General features: G+C 33.5%; 1 protein-coding gene across 3 annotated transcripts in view; it reads left to right on the forward strand.

The window, feature by feature from the left end:
* Positions 1–21,719, forward strand: part of nompC (no mechanoreceptor potential C) — a 160,044-nt gene that overhangs the window by 99,099 nt on the left and 39,226 nt on the right. For 2 of the 3 annotated variants that reach the window (XM_072532230.1, XM_072532232.1), the window contains exon 19: positions 14,705–14,937. In XM_072532230.1, coding sequence (XP_072388331.1) covers positions 14,705–14,937 — 233 coding nt within the window. Of the gene's footprint in view, positions 1–6,781; positions 6,877–11,107; positions 11,112–14,445; positions 14,676–14,704; positions 14,938–21,719 lie in introns of all 3 variants that reach the window. The other variant, XM_072532233.1, reaches the window with a different exon arrangement.

The following is a 21,719-nucleotide window of genomic DNA, read 5'->3' on the forward strand; positions in this document are numbered from 1 at the left end:
TACAATGGGAAAACGGGGTATTAACATAAATGGCCAATACTTGAATAACTTGAGATATGCAGACGAAATTGTATTAATAACAGATAAAAGGGAAGCATTACAAAATATGATGGATGAATTAAATAGCGAATCAACAAAAATAGGTTTACAAATGAATTATAATAAAACGAAAATTATAACCAACCAACCAGAAGAATTAATAATTACAATTGCACATACAACTATAGAACAAGTAAAAGAATATGTATATTGGGGACAACTAGTTAAATTAAATAAACAAAATCAGATCGGAGAAATAAAGAGAAGGGTACGGTTGGCTTGGGTATCCTTCGGAAAACTTTCCTATATACTAAAAAATAGAAAATACTACCAATATTTAAAAACAAGAGTTTTCAACCAATATATACTTTCTGTTTTCACCTACGGTTCTCAAACTTGGACGTTTACAAAGTAAAACATGGAAAAAATAGCAAAGACCCAAAGAGCCATGTAAAGGCAAATGCTGAACATCAGGCTATCAGACAAGAAAAGAAATACTTGTATCCGCAACAAAACAAAAGTGACCGATGTATTAACGCAGATAGCAAAATTTAAGTGGAAGTTCGCTGGACATACCATAAGACAGAAAGACGATAGATGGAATAAGATGATTATACACTGGAGACCATATAGTTACAAATTAAAAAGAGAAAGGCCACAAATGAGATGGTCAGATGACTTGAAGAAACACGCAGGCCCGAAGTGGATACAAACTGCCTACAATAGAGACACGTGGAAGAAGGAAAAGAAGATCTATGTCCAAAATTGGACAGCAAGGGCTGTATAGATATATAGATAGATAGATAGATATTGGAAGTATTTGACTTGAATTTGGTAAGCAAGGAGTGAGCAGTATTAACTACTGAATATGGATGTCTCTCGTCATATTTCTTTCTTTTCTCAATCTCGTGCTTTGATGTGATCCTATGAAGTATAAATCACGTTGCAAAGTTACATCAAACCGAGTAGCTACTTAACTTCTTGCGAATGGAAGAACTAAGAACCAATGTAAAGACCCAAATTCTAGAAAAAGATTTAATCAGGAGACAAACCACCTATGAACTCTATTTACACTAAAGGAACTCCACGATGGTATGGCTTAAACTTAAAAACTGGAGAGCTGCGGGTGTGGATAATGTATAGCGTAAACAAATACAGCCCCTAGGCGAAGGAGCAAATAAGTGGATCTTGCAGCTCTATAACATAATGTACTGTTATGTCATTTTTTTTAAACTATACGAGAAACTTATCCTGGTCAGAATAGAGAAAATTGTTGATAAGCAACTCATCCTACAAGAAGAAGGATTTGGATCAAGCAAAATTTCACCAGCTAAGTCCTTATAATAACATAAAAAACCGAAGAGGATTTCGAAAAAAAAAAGTGAAACAGCTGCTTTCATAGATGTGACAACAACCTATGACACAATAAGGAACAAGACATTGTTCCACAAATTTTACGCCACTCTCAATGACCTCTATCTACTTAGATTCGTACTATATTTATTGCAAATAAACGTTTTTTTCGAAATTTTGCAGGTCAAAGTAATTAAGTAAAGAGCTCGAGAGGACGGTCTCTCATAGCGAAATGTTTTAGCACAGTGCTATTTAATATATATACAATCGACCAACACACGCCTACTGAAACCAATCACTTCCTCTCTGTTAACGATCTTGCAATATGTGCTCATCCGTGTATTACTTGCAGAATTCCCTGAGATCTAATCCTTCTAAAACGTATGTACCTTCGCGTAAAGAAATCTAAACGAAAACTTAAAATTTCTTGAAATGGCAATTCATTAGAACACATAGACCAAACTAAATATCTTGAAGTGACTCCAGACCGGTCCCTCAACAACTAGAGATAGCATACTCAGGAAGCTAACTTCTGCAGCTAACTTCAGGAGCTAACCTCTCAGGAAGGCACTCCTGTTTTTAATTGCTTAATATGCGTGCCTCGTTTGTAACAGATCTGCTCACACTAAAGAAATTGATACCTACAGCGCTAAATGGGACATACAGGATAGTAACGGGATGCATGAAATCGACGCCAATCTCAAATCTAAATAAAGCGGTGGGTTTTGCAGATCCCTCAAAACGTAGAACTGTAGTAGAGCACATAGAGAAAATATAAACAAATCTCCATCGCTAAACTGTGACCATGAAAAAATACAAAATATGGAACATCTTTTTACATGCAGAAACTGTCCTTATCGGTGTATCCTCGAAGATTTGTGGCTCGTTAACAAAGCTGGAACAGACGTAGCCCAATATTGGGCCAAAATTATATTAGTGACATGTCCGGATACGATAAAATAAAGTAAGTTTCAAAGATTGGTGATCATTATGGTACCTGTTTCTATAAACCTGTCTCTGACAACTCTTCTCTATGCTTTAACTCCGATGGATTTTAGATCATCATCTATGTTATCTTGATACCTAAGTTTTGGTCTTCCTCTGTCTCATCTTCCCGCTGGTCCTCTTCGGTCAAAAATTTTTCTGATCGTTGCATCTTCATCTCGCCTAATTACATGTTCTATCTATCGAGGGCGTACTAATTTAATACATTTTACAACGTCAGTTTCCCCAAAACTTCTGTATAACTTAAAGTTGTAGCGCCTATGCCACAAACCCTGTTCTTGGACTCCTCCATATATTTTCCTAAAAATTTTTCTCTCCAAACATTTAAGCAATTCTTGGTCGTTCTGTGTAAGTGACCACGTTTCTGACCCGTATGTTAACACTGGCCTTATTAGTGTTTTATATATGGTATCTTTAGTTTTTCTGGTTAGTTTTGGAGCCATCTGTTTCCTCAAGCCATAATAGCACTTATTGGCAAGCACTATTCTTCTTTTAATTTATTCCTTGACATTGCTGTCTTTGGTTAGCAGCGAGCCCAGGTAGACGAAGGTGCCCACACCTTCCAGTTTCAGATCATCAATTAATAGTCTAGGTATCTGGTTGCCTGATCTAGTACAATACATATACTTGGTTTTCTGTGCGTTTATTTTTAATCCCATTCTCAGTGCAGACGCTATTAGTGATCGAAATGCTTCGATCAGAGATTTTGTGGACCTAGCAATAATGTATATGTCATCTGCATATCCGACCACTTGTAAAGATTTATTAAAGATGGTGTCATTCGTATTAATATGGCACTCTCGAATTACTTTTTTTAGTGCAAGGTTAAATAAGAGACACGACAGTCCATCTCCCTGTCTCAGTACATTTTTACAATGGAAGGGTATTGAAAACTCATTTTGGGTTCTGAATACACTCTCTACGCCTGTGAGTGTAAGTTCCGTTAGTTGAACAAGGGGAAGCGGCAACAGTTGATATACGAGCCCTGAGTTTTGTTCTTACAGGATAGTGGTCAGAGTCTATATTAGCACTTCTACATGCTCTTACATCTAGTACGTCCCAGAAATGTCGACTATTTGTCGAAATATCAATTAGTACATGGTCAATTTGGTTTTTTGTTTGACCGTCTGGTGATAGCCATGTGGCTTTGTGGATATTTTTGTGAGGAAAACATGTATTTACTACCACCATTCCCAATGACGCTGCGAGTTCAATTAGGCGTAAACCATTTTGGTTGCTGACATGGATATTGATAATGCTGTAATTAAAGAACCTGCCTTTAATTTGGATTCTACATATCCTTGGACTCTAATGATCTTTATCATTTTTAAGTAATCAGGACCTTGTGTTCATCTGTCAATAACTATCAAATAACAATATATCAATGCACGCTTATGGCGACCTCTATATACAGAAACATGAAGTCAAGACTTCCTATTGATGGCGATTTAAGCAAACTGCATCTGAGCTTGCTGAACGCAACACGACGATGTTAGGAATAGCTTTATTCTGACTAATAAGTACGTGGTAAAGCAAACATATAATTTGTTAAATGGGACATTCTGTATATTTTCTTATATTTAGATTTCTCTTATATTCCCTTTTCTTACAATATAGCACTACTATGCAGAGTATTAAGCGAGTTATCACGGTTTTTATTTTGAAATCGCTCTGAAATAAACACTGTGTATATAAAGCAGAAATAAGTAAATAGTATTCATTTTACATAATAAGGTAAACATATGCTCTAGTCTTCAAACTAAATTTAACAGAAATCATTGACGAATATTATTCATATACAGGGTGAACTACAAAAGAAAATTACGATTTTATAATAATTTTTAAATGCACAACCCTATATATTATTTTATCAAAAGATTGCGCTTATGATACTTATGTTTATGAAGAATTTCCTTTACCTAATCTCATTACTATCTGAGATATTTTATAGATAAGTATAAATATCTTAGTCTTGTTTTATACTGGAACAAAATTATTCTTGTTTATTAAATAACTAATACAATGCATACATCAAAACAATATACAATAAATGTAACAGTTTTTGGATTAATGTTATATCAACAGTATTCTAAGCCAAGAAGCATTTAGTAAAATATTCTTTATTGTCGATTTTAACGAGCATATTGTTTTCCTTATTACGAGTATATAAAATAAATAATTATTTATGTACTTATTACTTATATACAGAGTGTTTATTTCATAGCAATATCGAAATAAAATTGTTTAAAAATGTATTAAATACCCCTTATAGTAGTGTGAGAACAAGAATTTTAAAAGGAATCTAAATATAACTATAGGGAAGATATACAGGGTTTGCTTTACCACCTAGTTATTAATCACCCTGTAAACTTCAGCATATTTCCAAGCCTTGTGACACTAAAAACTCACCCTATATATTGTAATTAAAATTGTGTATAGTTTCCTTAAATATAGTGAATAAAATTTTAAAATAATAAAAATTCTGTTTAAAAATAATAAAAATAACTTTTTATTTAATTTTCATTAAAAAATATATTAAATATCTCTATTAATAGCATTCATCAAAACTACGATGTATGTACGGAACTTATAAAACGTTTGGTCATCTTTATATAATTGTAAATAGGCCTCGGCTATCTTATTTTTCAAAATTATTGCAGTCATATTTTCCAGGATATTAGAACAAGAATAAATTATCAGCACACTCTGTCGCACATAATACAAAACGAGTGGCAAAAATCCATTTCGAATATTATTTAAACTATCATGTAACATTGCGGAAAAACAAGAAGTTAAAATCAAGAAGTTTAAATGTTTTTGAAAAAGTTGACGTTAAGTTTGTAAGTTTTTTTTACAATTTCTGACAATAATGACCTGATAGGTCATTTTTGCATTCAGACAGGTCATATTCTACAAGAATATGTTGTACAGTTTTTAGGCTATCAAGCTTGGGCTATCAATGCTTGACTGCTTGATGTCTGAAAGTTAAGGCTTTGGTCTACTTTTGGCTTCTGAGGCATCAAGGCTGTTAAAATCATCAGCTACTTCTTAATCGCTAGTTTCAAAAAAGCTGTGGTGTAATTCGTCGCTATTTTGGGATCAGTCAGGGATGTATTCTTTGCTATATCCTGTTGGTATGTGTTTCTTAGCTATGCTTAACACATCACCAACAAATCTGTAGTTTTTGGTATTGGGTGCTATCTAACCTAGGTATTAATCCAGATCGTTAAAACTTTGAATAGACCAGGAACGTTGAGCGCTGAAAAACACACAATATTTTCAAATAATTTAGATACAGGAAATAATTGGAGTGGCATTTATAGTCAATAATAAATTAAAACACCTTATCCAAAAAGCGTTTATGTTCTGCCCATTTTAGTAAAAATTGGACACGGTAATACTGCAGATCTTTTTGACCGTCGGATTTCAATACGAAGTTTAACTTTTTTATGTACTTAAAATTTCTTATAAGACAAGCAAAAAGTAAAATGTAGTGTTGAACTAGGTGACTTTTTCTAAAAATGGTATTTTCCTAATTTTCCGCAATTTTTTCAAGGTAAAATTTTTCGTTTTCACGACCTTTCAAGTGGAATGAAGGACAAAAATATGGATATTGACCTATTAACATTACATGTTTAGGTCACACTCTTCGGGCACCGGTAGCTCTTATGTCAAAATTTTTAAAAATAGAATCAATTCTGCTCTATCTATTCGTAAAATGGTGTAAGGGAGAAAATTTTTTTATCAAATAAAATGTTCTTTACAAAAGCAAATTCAATTTTCACGCAGATTTCCCACAGGAAACACCACAGTTTTTACATATTTTACTCCTATTGATTTTATCTTTTAGTACTATCAAAGGCATAAGGAATAAAATCATGATTAAACTTCGTCGAAAATCCGACGGTCTATATAGACACAGTCATCAATGGAAGTAAAGATTAGCGAAGCATTTTCATTGCCGTGTCTAACATATGTGACGTATGATCGGTGGTAATGCCCAAAATAAACGTTCCAACATAATAGGTATGTTCAGCACTAATACTAGACCGGATGATGATGATGATGACGATTATTCCACTGGTGTAGACAATCTTTATGATTTTCTCTTTGTCGCCCGTTTATTAATATTTTCCACGTTATGCGCCTTTCTTAGATTTTTGTTTAAGAATGTAACAAAATTTAAAATGTTGAAAAATCTATAACAGTACTAAAAGGATGGGTACTTAAAATTATTTATTGAAACTTTTAAAGTAAGATTAAAGATAATAATAACTAAATGGATTTTTGTACTCAAACATTCTGATTCACAAAAAGCTTTCATTATAACATTTTTTTGTTAAACTGTACATTATGTATTATGTATATATTTTCTAAAAACTAGATCGAGAGCCCCTCTCGACTGACGCAGAATGGATAGAGGAATTGAGTTACAACCAGCCGATACCAAGAGCAAATCTTCGTAAAAAGAGACCACCGGTAACGGGGAGTAAGTTTGGTCAAATTAGTGGCTCTGTCCTGTGTCGTGTTTTGTCCTACGTGAAGAGGCATTTGTGTAACTCTGTAACCCCTGTGAAGATACCTTTATGTTAAACCTTTTCTCTCGTCATGTTTAGCTGCATTTTTAGGTAAATGTTTTAGGTGTCGCGTGAGCTTTAGTGTCCTGTTCCTGTATCTATATTTATACTACTTAGATTTTTGTCTACGTGTGTTTTGTCTTTTGTCTTTTTTAACGTTCTCGCCGTTTTTGAGAAGAATATGCCAAATACTTGTAAGCTTTTAATGTTTTTATATTATTATTTGTAAAAATGACCATCTAAATATATTACAGTAGTTTTTTTTACACTTTGCAATTATTATAGTGATGCGAACATACGTTACAAAAAACATTTTTAAGACAACAACTAGATACAATAACTATTGCTTTTTATGTTATTTGACAGCATAATTATATATCAGAAGGAGAATTATCTCCTATACAGGGTGTATCAAAAAAAGGTAACCCCGTCTCTAGGGTAGGTAAAAAACTGAAAAATAATTGGGGTTTGCTTAGTAAAAAATGTTTGTAACGCCATCCGTTTTCAAGATACAGGGCGTTGAAGAAAAAAAAAATTTACGCATTTTTTACGATTTTGCCGAAACTACTGGAAACATTGTAATGAAATTTTATACGAATATGTTTTGGAAGCTGATACATCCCATAAATTTGTTTTTATATCTAATTCTCATAGAGGGCGCTAGTTACACGGATCGTACTAAGTATTAGTCAATATAACTTTTTTAAGAGTATAATTATTAATCAAAATTTCAAGTAAACTTAAACATCATTTAATTTTACACGAAAATGGTACTCTTGGTAAAACTCGATACTGTATACCGTTTTCGGAATATTTTATGAAGTAATAATTGATGCTGGTAGTAATGATAAGGTTCTAATAGGTATACCTCTATTTTCTCCAAGTGTGCCATGGAAATCTGACATTTATTGATTGTTATGGCGATAAATCAACAATAATTAGAGTTTTGAAACCTTGTTATTTGTAAAATCAAATCAAAATGTACTCAAATGTTGAATACACTGACATGTTATTAACCTTAGGCGAATGTTTAGGATGTTCTAGTGCAGCTGTGACACGTTATGCAGAAAAGTTTCCTAGAAGAAACTTACCAAGTAAAAAACATTTAGAGCCGTTGAACGACGTTGTCGAGAAACTAGGAATGTGGGACCAAATAAAATAAATTCTGGTAGACCAAGAACAACAAAAACAATTAATAAAGAAAATAATATTTTAAATTTACTTGATCAAGATCCAACAGTTAGCGTAAGTAATATAGCAAGACAAACAAATACTTCTTCTTCAAGTACTTGGCGGATACTGAAAGAACAGCAATTACATCCTTATCATTACAGACAAGTCCAAGAGCTCTTGCCAGATGATCTATCGGTTAGAGTGGATTTTTGTGAAACATTGCAACAAAGGACAGACCACAATCCAAATTTTTTAAAATGCATTCTTTTTACGGACGAGACCACCTTTACGCGACAAGGTATGTTTAACTCCCATAATGCACACTACTGGTATGATGAGAATCCACGAGTCAAAAGGGTATCACATTACCAACACTCATTTAAAGTTAATGTTTGGGCAGCAACTTTAGGTAACAAATTAATAGGTTATCATATTGAAATGAAATTTATTTATGTCTTTATTAAAAGGTTCTTATTTTAATTTATTAAAAAGCACAATAATTTATATTAATTTATTTAGCGAACAATACATAATTTATATAGGCGAACGTGACAATTAAAAATCGCGGGCGCGGTCTTCAGATCTTGACTAACTCCTTCAATAAAAAATCCATTATTATATATGAAACCACAACTGGCCTAAAATTCAGGAGAACCCCTCTGATTTATACTAGAAGGTCATCGTCTGACCGGTTTTCTTTCTGCCAGCTGGTAGAATTCTCTCGTACAATCTACAACATATTAGTGAATAAAAAAACATGTTTACAGGCTTTTTAAATATGACTCATATTTTTACGTAACAATATTCTACCTGGAAATTTAAATGGTGATATTTATCTTGAATTTTTAAACAATTCCTTATTCGAGATATTAGAAGATTTAACGCTAAACGAGCGAAGATCTTGATTTTTTATGCACGATGGAGCTCCACCACACTTTGATAGAAGGTGTCGTAATTGGTTGAGTAATCATTTTCCGAATCGATGGATTGGTAGAGGTGCAGAAGCTCCGATTCATTGGCCTCCTCGGTCATGCGATTTTAACCCTTTGGACTACGCAGTTTGGTCGTATATTAAGGAAAAAGTCTATGCTACAGAGGTAAATTCACGTCAAGAATTGGAAGAAAGAATTCAACGTCAATTTAATGACATCATAGCTGATCCCATACTGTTTAGAAGGTTAATGGAATCTTTAGAAAAAAGAATGGACTTGTGTATTCGCGAAAATGGAAGGCATTTTGAACACTTACTGTAATTGAATTTTATTTTATGTTCTTAGTCATTAATTTAATTTTCTTCTTGTGAGTTTTGTTTAATTACTAAAAAATATTTTAATTTTAAGTTTAATTACTACAAAATATTCCGTAAACGGTACACAGTATGGAGTTTTACCAAAAGTACCTTTTTCGTGTAAAATTGAATGATGTTTAAGTTTACTTGAAATTTTGATTAATAATTATACTCTTAAAAAAGTTATATTGACTAATACTTAGTACGATCCGTGTAACTAGCGCCCTCTATGAGAATCAGATATAAAAACAAATTCATGTGATGTATCAGCTTCCAAAACATATTCCTATAAAATTTCATTACAATGTTGCCAGTAGTTTCGGCAAAATCGTAAAAAATGGGTGAATTTTTTTTTTCTTCAACGCCCTGTATTTTGAACACGGATGGCGTTACAAAAATTTTTTACTAAGCAAACCCCAATTATTTTTCAGTTTTTTACCTACCCTAGAGACGGGGTTACCTTTTTTGAAACACCCTGTATAGTGATCGTGTATTTTACAAGTAAATACTAAAATTCTAATTTTGAGTTGGGTGTTGAAAGAGTTGAGTTTCCCTGATCTTTTGATTTTTTTTTTCGGTTCTTTTTACAAATTTGGAAAACAATAAACACGATGTAGCAGATATTCCTAATGACAGTTTGTAATGAGAAATGTGTTTTAAACTGAAATTTTTGAGATTTTTTCACAAAATCTCAATAATATTGAAGTTATCGTCTTATCCGTACTTCAATTACTGTAATATTACAAAGAGGCTGTGCCCTTCCAATTGTTATTACTACGACATTTCTGTTTATTGGTTTTAAAAGTGTTTATTTTCATCGTTCTTGTGTTAATTCTTGGCAATTTTAAGATGTCTGAGTGCCGAAATTGTTTTATCTATTTTGTTGCTCTTACTCAGGACGGAAAAAGTCAAGTTTACGAAGTTAATAGGTACAGAGATTCGCGCAGTTTAGTTCAACGTATTTATGCTCATTTTATGGAAACAGGAGCTTGCACTCGACATCCTGGAACAAGTTCACAGAGATGAACTTTACATTGGAACGACTGTTTGAAAGTGTTTTTAGTACTAAGTACATGTCAGACGCGTAAATGTTAGTAAACGAATTGTTAAAAGACGACTAAATAAGGGTAATCTTAATGCTTGAAAACCTGCTACATAACCCGAACTTTCTACGGAAGATCATGTAGCCAGATTATATTTCTCTAAGGAGCATCGCGATTGGAATTCAGACAACTGGAGAAATGTGTTGTTTATCGATGAGTTCGGATTTGGTCCACGTTCCCTTAATGGTCGCAGAAGAGTCTAGAGAAGAGATGGTGAACGATATGCCAAGTGCACTTTTATCCATAGAGAAAGTTTTCATGAGGGTTCAGTTTCATGATGTCAGCTGGTATATCTTCAAAGACGCATACAGAATTGTACGTTATCACTAGGGGATCTTTAAACGCTGATAGGTATACAAATAAATTACTGCAAAACTATACAGTCCCATATGCACCATTTATTGGAAAAAACTTCACACTGATGCATGACAATGCACGCCCTCGTGCCACCTGCATTGTCAGAGAATTCTTAAATAAAGTTGATATTACCTATATGGCATGGCCCCCACACAGTCCCGATTTAAATCCCATCGACCATGATTGGACAGGCTTGGTAGAAATATTCGAAGCCGGGTAACTGCTCCTATTATCTTAGGTCAGATCAAGGTCGACCTTTTAGAGCAATAGAAAGCAATTCCACAAAATGAAGTTTAAATTTAATTAACAGTATTTCCAGAAAAATAAATGCATTTATAAAGGCTCGGTAATGAGGGGTATTAATTAAATCAAAAAGTAATTTGTATAAGTTTCCACGTTATTTTCATTTTGCTTCTGAAGGTAATTAAATAAATATCTACCAATTTGTTTTATTTTAGTTTTTTTTGTATTAATTTGTAAGTTTGTTTAGTTCTCTTTAAACAATAGTTTTTTGTATGCATTTCCTGCCTAAAACATACCTTAAAACTTCTTAAAAATCTTCGATAAAAGTTACAACAAAAAACAAAATGTTTCGACAAATTTATCAAAAATTCAAGCGGTGCGGTGCCCATTTTTTGAGTCGGTGAGCATGTTCTGCAAATCCGATGGTTGATATTTGAATTATGTTGCCCTTTTATTCCGAAAGTGACTTGTTTTACAGTAGTGATTTCTTCTGAGTAATAATTCCGAACACAGATTACATAACATAGAAGATAGCAAGCAGCCTTTTTTACTTTTCTGTTCATAGTAATACTCTTACCAACGTCAATTCTAATCTTAGGTTTTCGCTGCTAGTATAATTTTGTTATTGTTCTTAAATCTGTATCACCTGCTCCAATATTACGGGAAATTCCACTTTTAGTACAATTTCTTATTATGTATACGGTTTAAAGCTTTTTCGAAATATCTTCTTCTCCTTCTCTAGACCGTTAACGATCGTTATTTTATTTCATTTTCATTTATTGGCATCAGCTCTAAATATTGATGTAGTCGATTTTCCATTTCGTACCGTATCCTAAATGTACGACGCACAAAAACTCAATGTTTGTTGGTCATAATACGTTTGGTGTAATGCCTGAAGTGAGGCTTACTTGATTGATAAACCGTTTCGAAATCCAAACTGATCAGTTTCCATTTTTTCCTTATATTTTTTTATTATTTTGTAAGTTGGCTTCAATAGTTTTAAAGTTTTGTTTTTTCGAAACAAGACTTTTCGGAAACAGATTTTTTATCCCTATTAATTTTTATATCTTAATAGATAGTAATTATATATAATATTTATCTTATTTTCTTCGTCTGTTGATATATTCTTGGCAAAATTCTTTTTTATTTTTTTAAGAGAATTTTTTAAAACTATTAATCTACTACCTGTATTTTCGGTTTAGCTACGCTGATGCATTTGCTACGTACTAAATTATCGTTTTGATTTTATCGAAATTAGTCTCCAAACTTTCTCTTTGACATAAACTTTGACAAAACTCATTCCCAACAAAACCTAAATAATCTAATCCCTTTTCTAGGTTATCCTAGTCATGCTGTTTAACAGAATACTAACTAAGAAACTATTGTATTTCTTAGCTTTTTCTTTAATTATTTTACGTTAATAATTAATTTCAAATTGCTTATCAAGCAACTAGCAATAGTACGTCTTCACTTCAAACCTGCATTAAAATGGAAGATTTCTTAATAGAAAAGGAAGTGAAGCAATTATGTATATTTTCTTCAATATGGTTTAAATTATTTGTAGAGAGCATTCATAGAGGCAGCGTTTGTCTCTAGTCAGTGTATTAAAGTGAACAGAAGATTTCTTGCAGAAATCTACAGAAAGGCAAACCTACTTCAACAGAAGTAGGTTTGCCGAAGATACAGCAATACTGCCAGATAACATCGACGATCTCCTCACTCTCACAAGTGAAGCTTTTTGTTTGAAACTAAATGTCAAAGAAAATGAAAACCAGGATTATATATAGAAATAATTACACAAATGCAAATATATATAAAGATGGAGAAGAAATCGAGTAAATTAAGCAGTTGAAATACTTGCGTTGTGTGCTAAACGATAGTCGGAAAGCTTATAAGTTTCTGACTTTCGCCGAATAGATATAATGTCGAGATGCAATATGCTAAAAGTGTTACGTTTAGCCTGTTCTGTCATACTGAATTGAAGCATGGACGTTACAGGTCACATCCATTGATGAACTTCTAAATTGGGCTATCTGAGCTGAATGAATATATAAAAAGTAAGAGGACTACGTAGTTAGGGCACATATTACAAGTAGAGCGTTAATCTTTTTAGTACCTAATACTAGAAGTAAAGATAGATGGTAAGAGATGTCTAAGACAAAAAAGTTATGGTTACGTCACTTTCGCCAATGAATTCACAGTTAGAATCGTACCTGCGTAACATGTTACTTCACACGACAATGAACAAATTTCTTCTTGTCTTTAACGACTAGAACTACCAAAAATTGTACTACAGCCGAAAAGGATTTGACTAGTATTGTAAAATAGCAAAACAGTTGTAAAATACGCATTTTTACTAAAAATCCTAAATTATACAAAGAAAAAAATCAGAATGCTTCTAATCTGGACTTTATTAATACCAAATCAATAATAAATTTGTTAACAATGTTTGTATACGGTTTGTCTACAAACACTCTTCACAAAAGAAAAGTCAAATTCTGGAACTCATTCTACTTTATCGAAAAATGCTTCCTAAGAGAGCGAGATCTCTTTAAAGATGGCTTTCTAATATCACCAGTTTAATTCAAATAGCTTCAGAACGATTCTCTTTTAAATGCTATTTTCTATATTTATTTAGTGGAATCGTTTGGCCTGAATCCGGTTTTTAATTGTAGACACAAGCAGTCTAATTTAGGAGGAGTCTTAGACATTTTTGTTCATAACATTTTCTTTCTTTCAAAATTTCAGATATGTTTGAATTAAACCGATGTTAGGGCGCCATCTCTTTCGATAAGACAATTTACGTCATATCGACATAAAATAAGTTCCAGATTCTGTAGTTTTCTTTTGTGGACAGCGTTTATGGACACCCTGTGTAAACTATATTGCACTAACTACTATGTAATAAATCACTAAGATATTACGTATAAGTTAATGGACGACGTGACCACGAATTTCGATTATAAATAAGTAAAAACAATTTTTTGTTTATGTAGTGTTTACTGTATTTTGTATTAAATTTTCCTTCTTCGTGTAGGTTTATTTGGTTTTTATGTAAATATATAATTATATTTAAAGACTATATTACTTATATACTATGTGTTAAAGATATGTTAATATTAAATGTTAAAGCTTAGTCTATAAAGCTTCTCTCTTGATCTTTTTGCTGTATATAGCAATTGCTAAACTATTTGGCATGTTTTTCGCAAATATTGTGATGTCTGCGTCTAATGTGTGGCATGCCCTATGTTATAAAATTGCAAACTCAGTGGGAGCTGACATTAAATATTTAACCTGATGTTCTCAGTGATAATGAATCCCATTCTGGCGTTCGAGCTGTTGTTTTTCGCCGTCTTCGGTCAGACGACATACGATGAGCTGATAGTAAAACACAGGGATCCAAAGATACCGCCGTTTCGCCCTTTATGGACTGACAATCTCTTCAAAGTGGTGTTTGGTATCTACATGTTGGTCTCGGTGGTTGTGCTCATAAACCTTCTAATTGCCATGATGTCGGACACATACCAGCGCATACAGGTAATTCGCTTTTTGTTTTGTGATTCCAGTCCAAAAGAATCCGATCAGCGCTTTTGAGCTGCTGTTTTTTGCGGTTTTCGGCCAAACCTCGACCGAGCAACTGAAAAGCTATGGCCCGAACGCCGCAAACCGCTCTAATAACCAACCCCCGTGGACGGAAGTTCTTTTTAAACTAGTTTTTGGAGTATACATGTTGGTGTCTGTCGTTGTACTGATTAATCTGCTCATTGCCATGATGACTGATACCTACCAACGCATTCAGGTATGACAAGGTAGCTAACGATAGATTCTTGTGCTACCATTATGCTTCCTTAAGTAGATTTTTGCCCTTTGTCTTTCTGTCGATATATTTAAATCTAGGTGCATTGATTCATACTCACTATTAACAAAAAAGCAACAGCTCAATTATGCCTAACAACTTGTATAAATTTATTAAACCTTATTTTTTTAAAGAATAAAAACATATGCAACGCGAATGTATTAAGAATAAGTTTTAAAATATTGATGTATACCAGATCAAATACAACATAATAATTAACTCACTATTTACAAAAATACTTCTAAAAAAGTTTTTTAGAACTTACTATATCCATTACGTTCAGCCCTTTTTCTCTTACTTTGATGAAAACTAAAGTATTTCTTTCATTGTGTTACCGATGTACTACCAGAGAAGGTAAAGGATGCGACACCTTGGTTAACGTCTTTACGGATAATATCGTATTAGTGGAACAAAGCAAAATGTTGGAGGAGAAGTTAAGTTGAGCAAGGGCTATTGAAAGGGGTAGGTTAGCAAATCAACAATGAAGTAAATATGGTTGAGAGGAATAGGAATGAAGAGGAATATCTTCTGCAAAACTAGGACTAGTAGAAGAATTGAAATATCTTGTCTCCTACATGACGTAAAATAGGACACTTGATCGAGAAATTGCTCACTGGATACAGACTGGCTGGTTTTAGTGGAATCGAATGAGAGGGGTACTCTGTGATCAAAATATTAAATTTCATAAAAAAAAATCAAAAAACCAATATTCGTTCCTTTTTCTTGTATTTGATATGATATTTTGTAAACCTCCTTACACCAAAATCACTTTTACAAAAAAAATTATCTTTCTTCCTCAGCTTTTTCCTTTTTAGGGACCCCTGTACCTTACTCTTCTTTGCCACTTATTTCTGTCTATCATGTCTTTTAATTTAAACCTTTCTCCTTCAACTCCTCTTATACACAATCCTTTCATTTTCCTTGATTTTCCTCTACCTCTCTTTTCCCTAACTTTAAACAGCTATATCCTTCATCTCGCATATCTTTCATATCCATAATTCTCATTTCTACTTTTGACCTGACCAAACCATTCTAGTCTTTGTTCTTGAACCTTTTTGAGATCGTAGTCAGCCCGGCTGTTTCCCTAATCTGATCGGCCCTAACCATGTTCATTCTAGTTTTACCGAATATCCACATTAACATTTTCATTCCAGCCACCTCCATCTTCTTTTCCTAGGCCCATTTATAGACCACACACTACCGCCATATACCAACGCAGGCCTCAAGACTCCCATCTAAACTTTTAGTCCTTCCCGGATTTTTTGATCAAATAGTATCCCGCTCATTTGCTTCTAGTTAAAACAACCAGCCTGTATACTGAAAGCAATTTTTCTGTCTAGCGTTCCATTTTCTGTTATGTAGGACCCAAGGTATTTGAATTCTCCTACGCGTTCTAGTTTTTATCAAAGCAATCGATGTCTCCAAACATTCCTTTTCCTCTCAACCACATATACTCTATTTTTGACCTGCTAACCTTAAGTCCTCCTTCTTCAATAGAACTTCCCCAACCTTTTTATCTCTTCTTTAAAATTTCTTTGGTCTCCTTTACTAACACGAAATTATCCGCAAAGATTATTGACCAAAGAGCCTCCTCCCTTACTTTCTCTGTCAGCGCATCCATAACAAGATTATACAGTGAAGAGCCTTGATCCAAGCCAATCGTCATTGGAAAACTTTCGGTTAATCCGACACAAGTCTTTTCTTAGGTGTACCCTCCTTTATATATATTGTAACCCCAAAGCTGTTCATCTTCTATTGATGTCTACCTTTTTAACAGCTCAACTCGCTCTACAGTTTTCTCCCAAACTTTTACTGCGTGCAACATTAGCTTTTTATAGCATTTATAATTCTTACAGTCCTGAATATTCCCTTCATGTTTAAACAGTGATACCATCACGCTCTCCCTCCACACATTGGACATCATTTCTTCCTTATATATCTTACTGATCATTTGCCACAACATATCAACCCTTTCCTCTCCTAGAACCTTCCGAATCTCCACAGATATTCCATAAGGTAGTAACTCCTACTGCCTGACCATTCTTCATCCTATTTAAAGCCTCAATAATCGGATCTCTCGTTATTCTTGGTAATACATTAGATTACTAAAGAAACTTATGAGTATTAAAATTAGTGGTTTTCCTTGCCTTGTACTTCGGAGTTGATTTGTTAAGCCTAGGATAAAAGAGTGTCCTACCACTTATCGACCCTTCCACCCGTAGCTATTGGATCACCATACGAGTAGGTGAGACTGATATTTAGGTTGATAGTATGTATTATCATCAACCCTTACACCATAACTCTCTTAAAATTAGCTCAGGCTGTGGGTGAAGGAATGTGCAATTATTACTGAATTGTTAAAATCTACTCTGTGTTATAAAGGGCGATGTCAGAAACTACTTCCCAGTCCGTGTTTCAGCAAATTTTAAGTCATTTTTTTAAGAGAGTTTAAAGGAGTAAAATATCCACTTTTTGATTCAGATTATTGCTAAGCCCCAGTGACTTTACACAATATAGACTTATATAACCGTAAAAGTATATTAGATACTTATCTATTTATGTTGCTTATTTAGTTTAAACTTTTATAAATGCAGTTGTCATTGCATAAATAGCGCTCTAAGTTGAAAAATGGTACTTTATCAAAATGACTATAATTTTTGTGAAAATGTTTGTACAATATTTTCTAATGCGTTAGATTGAAGCGCTTCTAATCTCCAATAAAATGAGATTTCATCGAACAGGCTCGGTTCATTTGTTGCTAAGATATGTTTTTTTATTAATGTAAGGTTTTTTACAATCTGTTTCACAATAAAAACAATAAGTAAAATTGTTGCACAATGTCAAAGATATGTAAGGTCAAGTGATCAAAGCATCAGAACACAAATATTGTCTTGTTTACCGGTGAGTTGCGTACATACATAGATACGCGAATACGAATACTAAAAGCGGCACAGATCACAATGGCTTTCTTCTTTGAATACCGTGCCCAAGTTTTAGACGTGGGTAGCTTCCATGACGATTTGCCGATATCGTTCTCGATCTTGTGCGGCATGTAATAATTCATCTGCTGATAAGCCAGTCCATTGACAAAGGTTTCTGAGCCATGAGTATTTCTTCCTACCAATTTCTCTTTTTCCGTCGATCTTTCCGTTGAGTATCAACTGCATTATCCTGTATCTGCTTGCTCTCATTATATGCCCCAGATATTCCAGTTTTCTCTTTTTTATCATCTTTATTAAGTCGCCTTCACCTTGACCTACTCCGTTCAAGCCTTCTCTGTTTAAAATGTGTTGAACCCATAACACAATGGCTGAGCGCTGTTAAAGGCGTAGCTTCCACTACTGTAGGCACATCGATTATGTAGATCCAAGGGATCATATCCCTTCAATCTCTTCGCTTGATGTTGTAATCGGTTTTGATGTTGTCCAGAAATTAAAAGGAAAAAGACAAATAAGATTTGATTTCACGTACAGTGCGTCTGTGTATCCCCTTATACGTATTTCGCCCTAAAAGTACTCTTCAGAACGGATATTCACAGTCGCTCTGAAAGTTAAAATAAATCTTTTCTGTCTTAGGAAGCAACTCTAACATGGCTTAGTATGGACGCAAATAGCGACATCTGATATTAAAATCCGTAAACTAATTTTCGAAACCAAATTCAGATTTTGCTTTAATCTGTGCCTTCTAAGAATTGCAAGGCAAAACAGACGTTGATAAAGATGTTAATAGAGACATGGGGAAAAATTCAGAAATTATTTTGAACTCCTCAGAGACTGTTAGTATCTGCAGATCTCTATGCAAGGCATCATTCTGGATATAGCAAGGAGCATAGCGATTGCTCTTAGAGTTTTAGATTAAAAGATTAAAAACTTAATTATAACGGTATTTTCATAACATTAGTTTTGCTAGCGGATCCCCAGAGCTGCGAACCATAACTAATTTTATGGTTATTTAGTTTTCTCTTTAATCAAGTTTTTGCACTTAGAGAACAATTTATGCTTTTCTTCCAGATTGTTTGTTCAGGAGTAGCACTCCATCCCGCCTTTTGTATGAAAGTAGTAAGATATTGTATAGCGTTTTTAATTTGTATTTCTGTTTTAAGTGGCAAGTTTATTGATATTTGTTCTGTAAGTGCACTTCGAAATATGTTCCAGTTTGTTTGGTTAGTGTTTAGAACTAGAGGGATACTTCTGAATATGACTTTGGAGTCTAGGTTATTAGAATGAGAGTATCGTCTGACGAAAGTTCCCAACATGATTCTATTGCCAAGTAGAAGAGATATAACTTTAATCACACAGAAATCTAAGATATCTGGTGTTTTATTTGGATCTGTAGGCCAATTAGTTAGTTCTATAGATAAACATTGTAATTTGTTTCCCATTATCGATTTCAGAAGTTGTCTACGACGTGTTGTAATTACATTAGAGCCCCAGCGTTGATGTTTGCAGTTAAAGTCTCCTCCTGCTATGAATTTGTATCCAAGAGAATGAAAGTTGGTGTTAAATTTGTTTTCGTTAATGGATTGGCCATGAGGACAGTAGACCTCAGATAAGGTAAGGTTACTTAAGCAGTCTTTAATGACAGTGCTAGTTGATTGGACCGATCCGGTTTTACAAACACTCATTTTGTTTAGGATTGAAGGGACTTCAATCTAATGCATTAAAAATTGATCGAAATTAAACTTATAAAAGCGTAAATTACAGCTGATCCAATTTAATTTTACGATTTTATTGCTATAATTTATAAAGTCAAGTACCTTAGGATTTGCAATAACCTGAATAAAAAAATTTGCTGAGTACGGACTGGGAAGACGTTCCCCACGTCGCTCTTTATTACATAGAGCAGGTTTCAGAAATCAACTTTTTTGGCCACAGCTTCGGTTAAATGACGAAATTTCACAATAAATGTTTCACTATATTTTTCTAGAACAGGCATCTGCCAACAATATTATAACATTTAACTAATTAAACGTTTTTATATCTAAAATAATAAAGTTATGTCAAGGTGACAACGAGTAAAAAATATTTCAAATTTAATATGGTAAATGCAATTTGAATAATAAATTATTTAGTCTAAATTCCAGTACTACTTGTTTTGGGAGTATATGCATATGTTTTTGTACTGTATTTTACGAAACAAAACTAAAAATAAACAATTAAAGTAGGTTTTCTGGATATAAATACTAGGACTGCAGTTTCAACTCAAAATGTGGATCTTTATTAATAAGTTTAAGGCATTTCATTCTGATAAACCATTTTTTCTGCAAATTTTCGTATTAATTTGAAAACTAAGGTATGTAACCCTATATTATTTTTTAAGTCCTAATTTATAATTAATAACTAAGCTTCTCAATCTTACTTTTTTACGCTGTATATAGCAAGTGCTAAAATATTTGGCATGTTTTTCGCAAATTTTCTACCTTTTGCATCTAACACGGCATGTCCTTTTTAATAAATTTGTAAGCCCACTTTGGGGCCTAGTGCGCTAACAATGATTTTATGCGTCATTTTCTTAGTGATTATGAACCCCATATACGCATTCGAGCTGTTGTTTTTCGCTGTCTTTGGTCAAACAACATACGGCGACCTGGTAGTCAAACACAGGGATCCAAAGATACCATCATATCGCCCTTTATGGACTGACAATCTCTTCAAGGTGGTGTTTGGTATCTACATGTTGGTCTCGGTGGTTGTGCTCATAAACCTTCTAATTGCCATGATGTCGGACACGTACCAGCGCATACAGGTAATTCGCTTTTTATTTTGTGATTCCAGTCCAAAAGAATCCAATCAGCGCTTTTGACGCGCTCTCTTTTGCTGTATTTGGTCAAATATCATTGGGGGACGTGAAAAGTGACGTGACCGCAGGCAATAGTTCGAACAACCAACCTCTGTGGACGGAAGTGTTCTTTAAATTTGTTTTTGGAGCTTACATGTTGCTGTCGGTCGTTGTGCTGATTAAACTACTGATTGCGATGATGACTGATACTTACCAACGTATTCAGGTATGACAAGTTAGATTTGATGTGTTACTTGTATTATCATCACGCTTCCGTGTGTAGAATTGTCACCTTGTCATTTCTGTCAAAACAATTGAGTAAATCGGATAGCGTACGTATTTACACAGTGTGTACACAATATCATAACTCTCTGATATTTTGATTGCTGTGATATTTATAAAAAGTTTCGAAATTGTATACAAATAAAAAGCTGCATCAGTAAATTAAAAATATATTAGGTGTAATATTGCTCCAAAATAATGCAGATATATTTTTTATTGATAAAAAATAGTAATCTATCATTTTTATTAATATACTATACAGAGTGTGGCGAAACAAGTTTCAAGTAAAAGTAATGACGGATAAAGTTATGTTAAAAATCTGAAATTACGATGCTGTAGGTTTTATATAAAGCTAAATTAAAATATAATGTTTTCCTGAATGGGTCATTTCCGGTTATACCCAAAATAGTCGTCAACGTCAATTAAATTAATTTAAAATACCTCGTCAACGTTTTTAATGTTATCCACACTTAATAATCCTTTCATGCTATTGCCTATTTTTCAGAATGAATGTATATTTTCTCTCCTAAAAGAAACTCGTTCGTTTAAACACTTTCAATCGCAGTTGTGGTAATCGTCACATTTTTTCGAAGTTACAGAGCTTTTATGCTCAGGCCACCCATTTAAAACATAATATTTAACTTTTTGTAAAGATGGATCAGTAT

This window comes from Diabrotica undecimpunctata, chromosome 5 (assembly GCF_040954645.1).
Source record: "Diabrotica undecimpunctata isolate CICGRU chromosome 5, icDiaUnde3, whole genome shotgun sequence".
Taxonomy (NCBI): domain Eukaryota; kingdom Metazoa; phylum Arthropoda; class Insecta; order Coleoptera; family Chrysomelidae; genus Diabrotica; species Diabrotica undecimpunctata.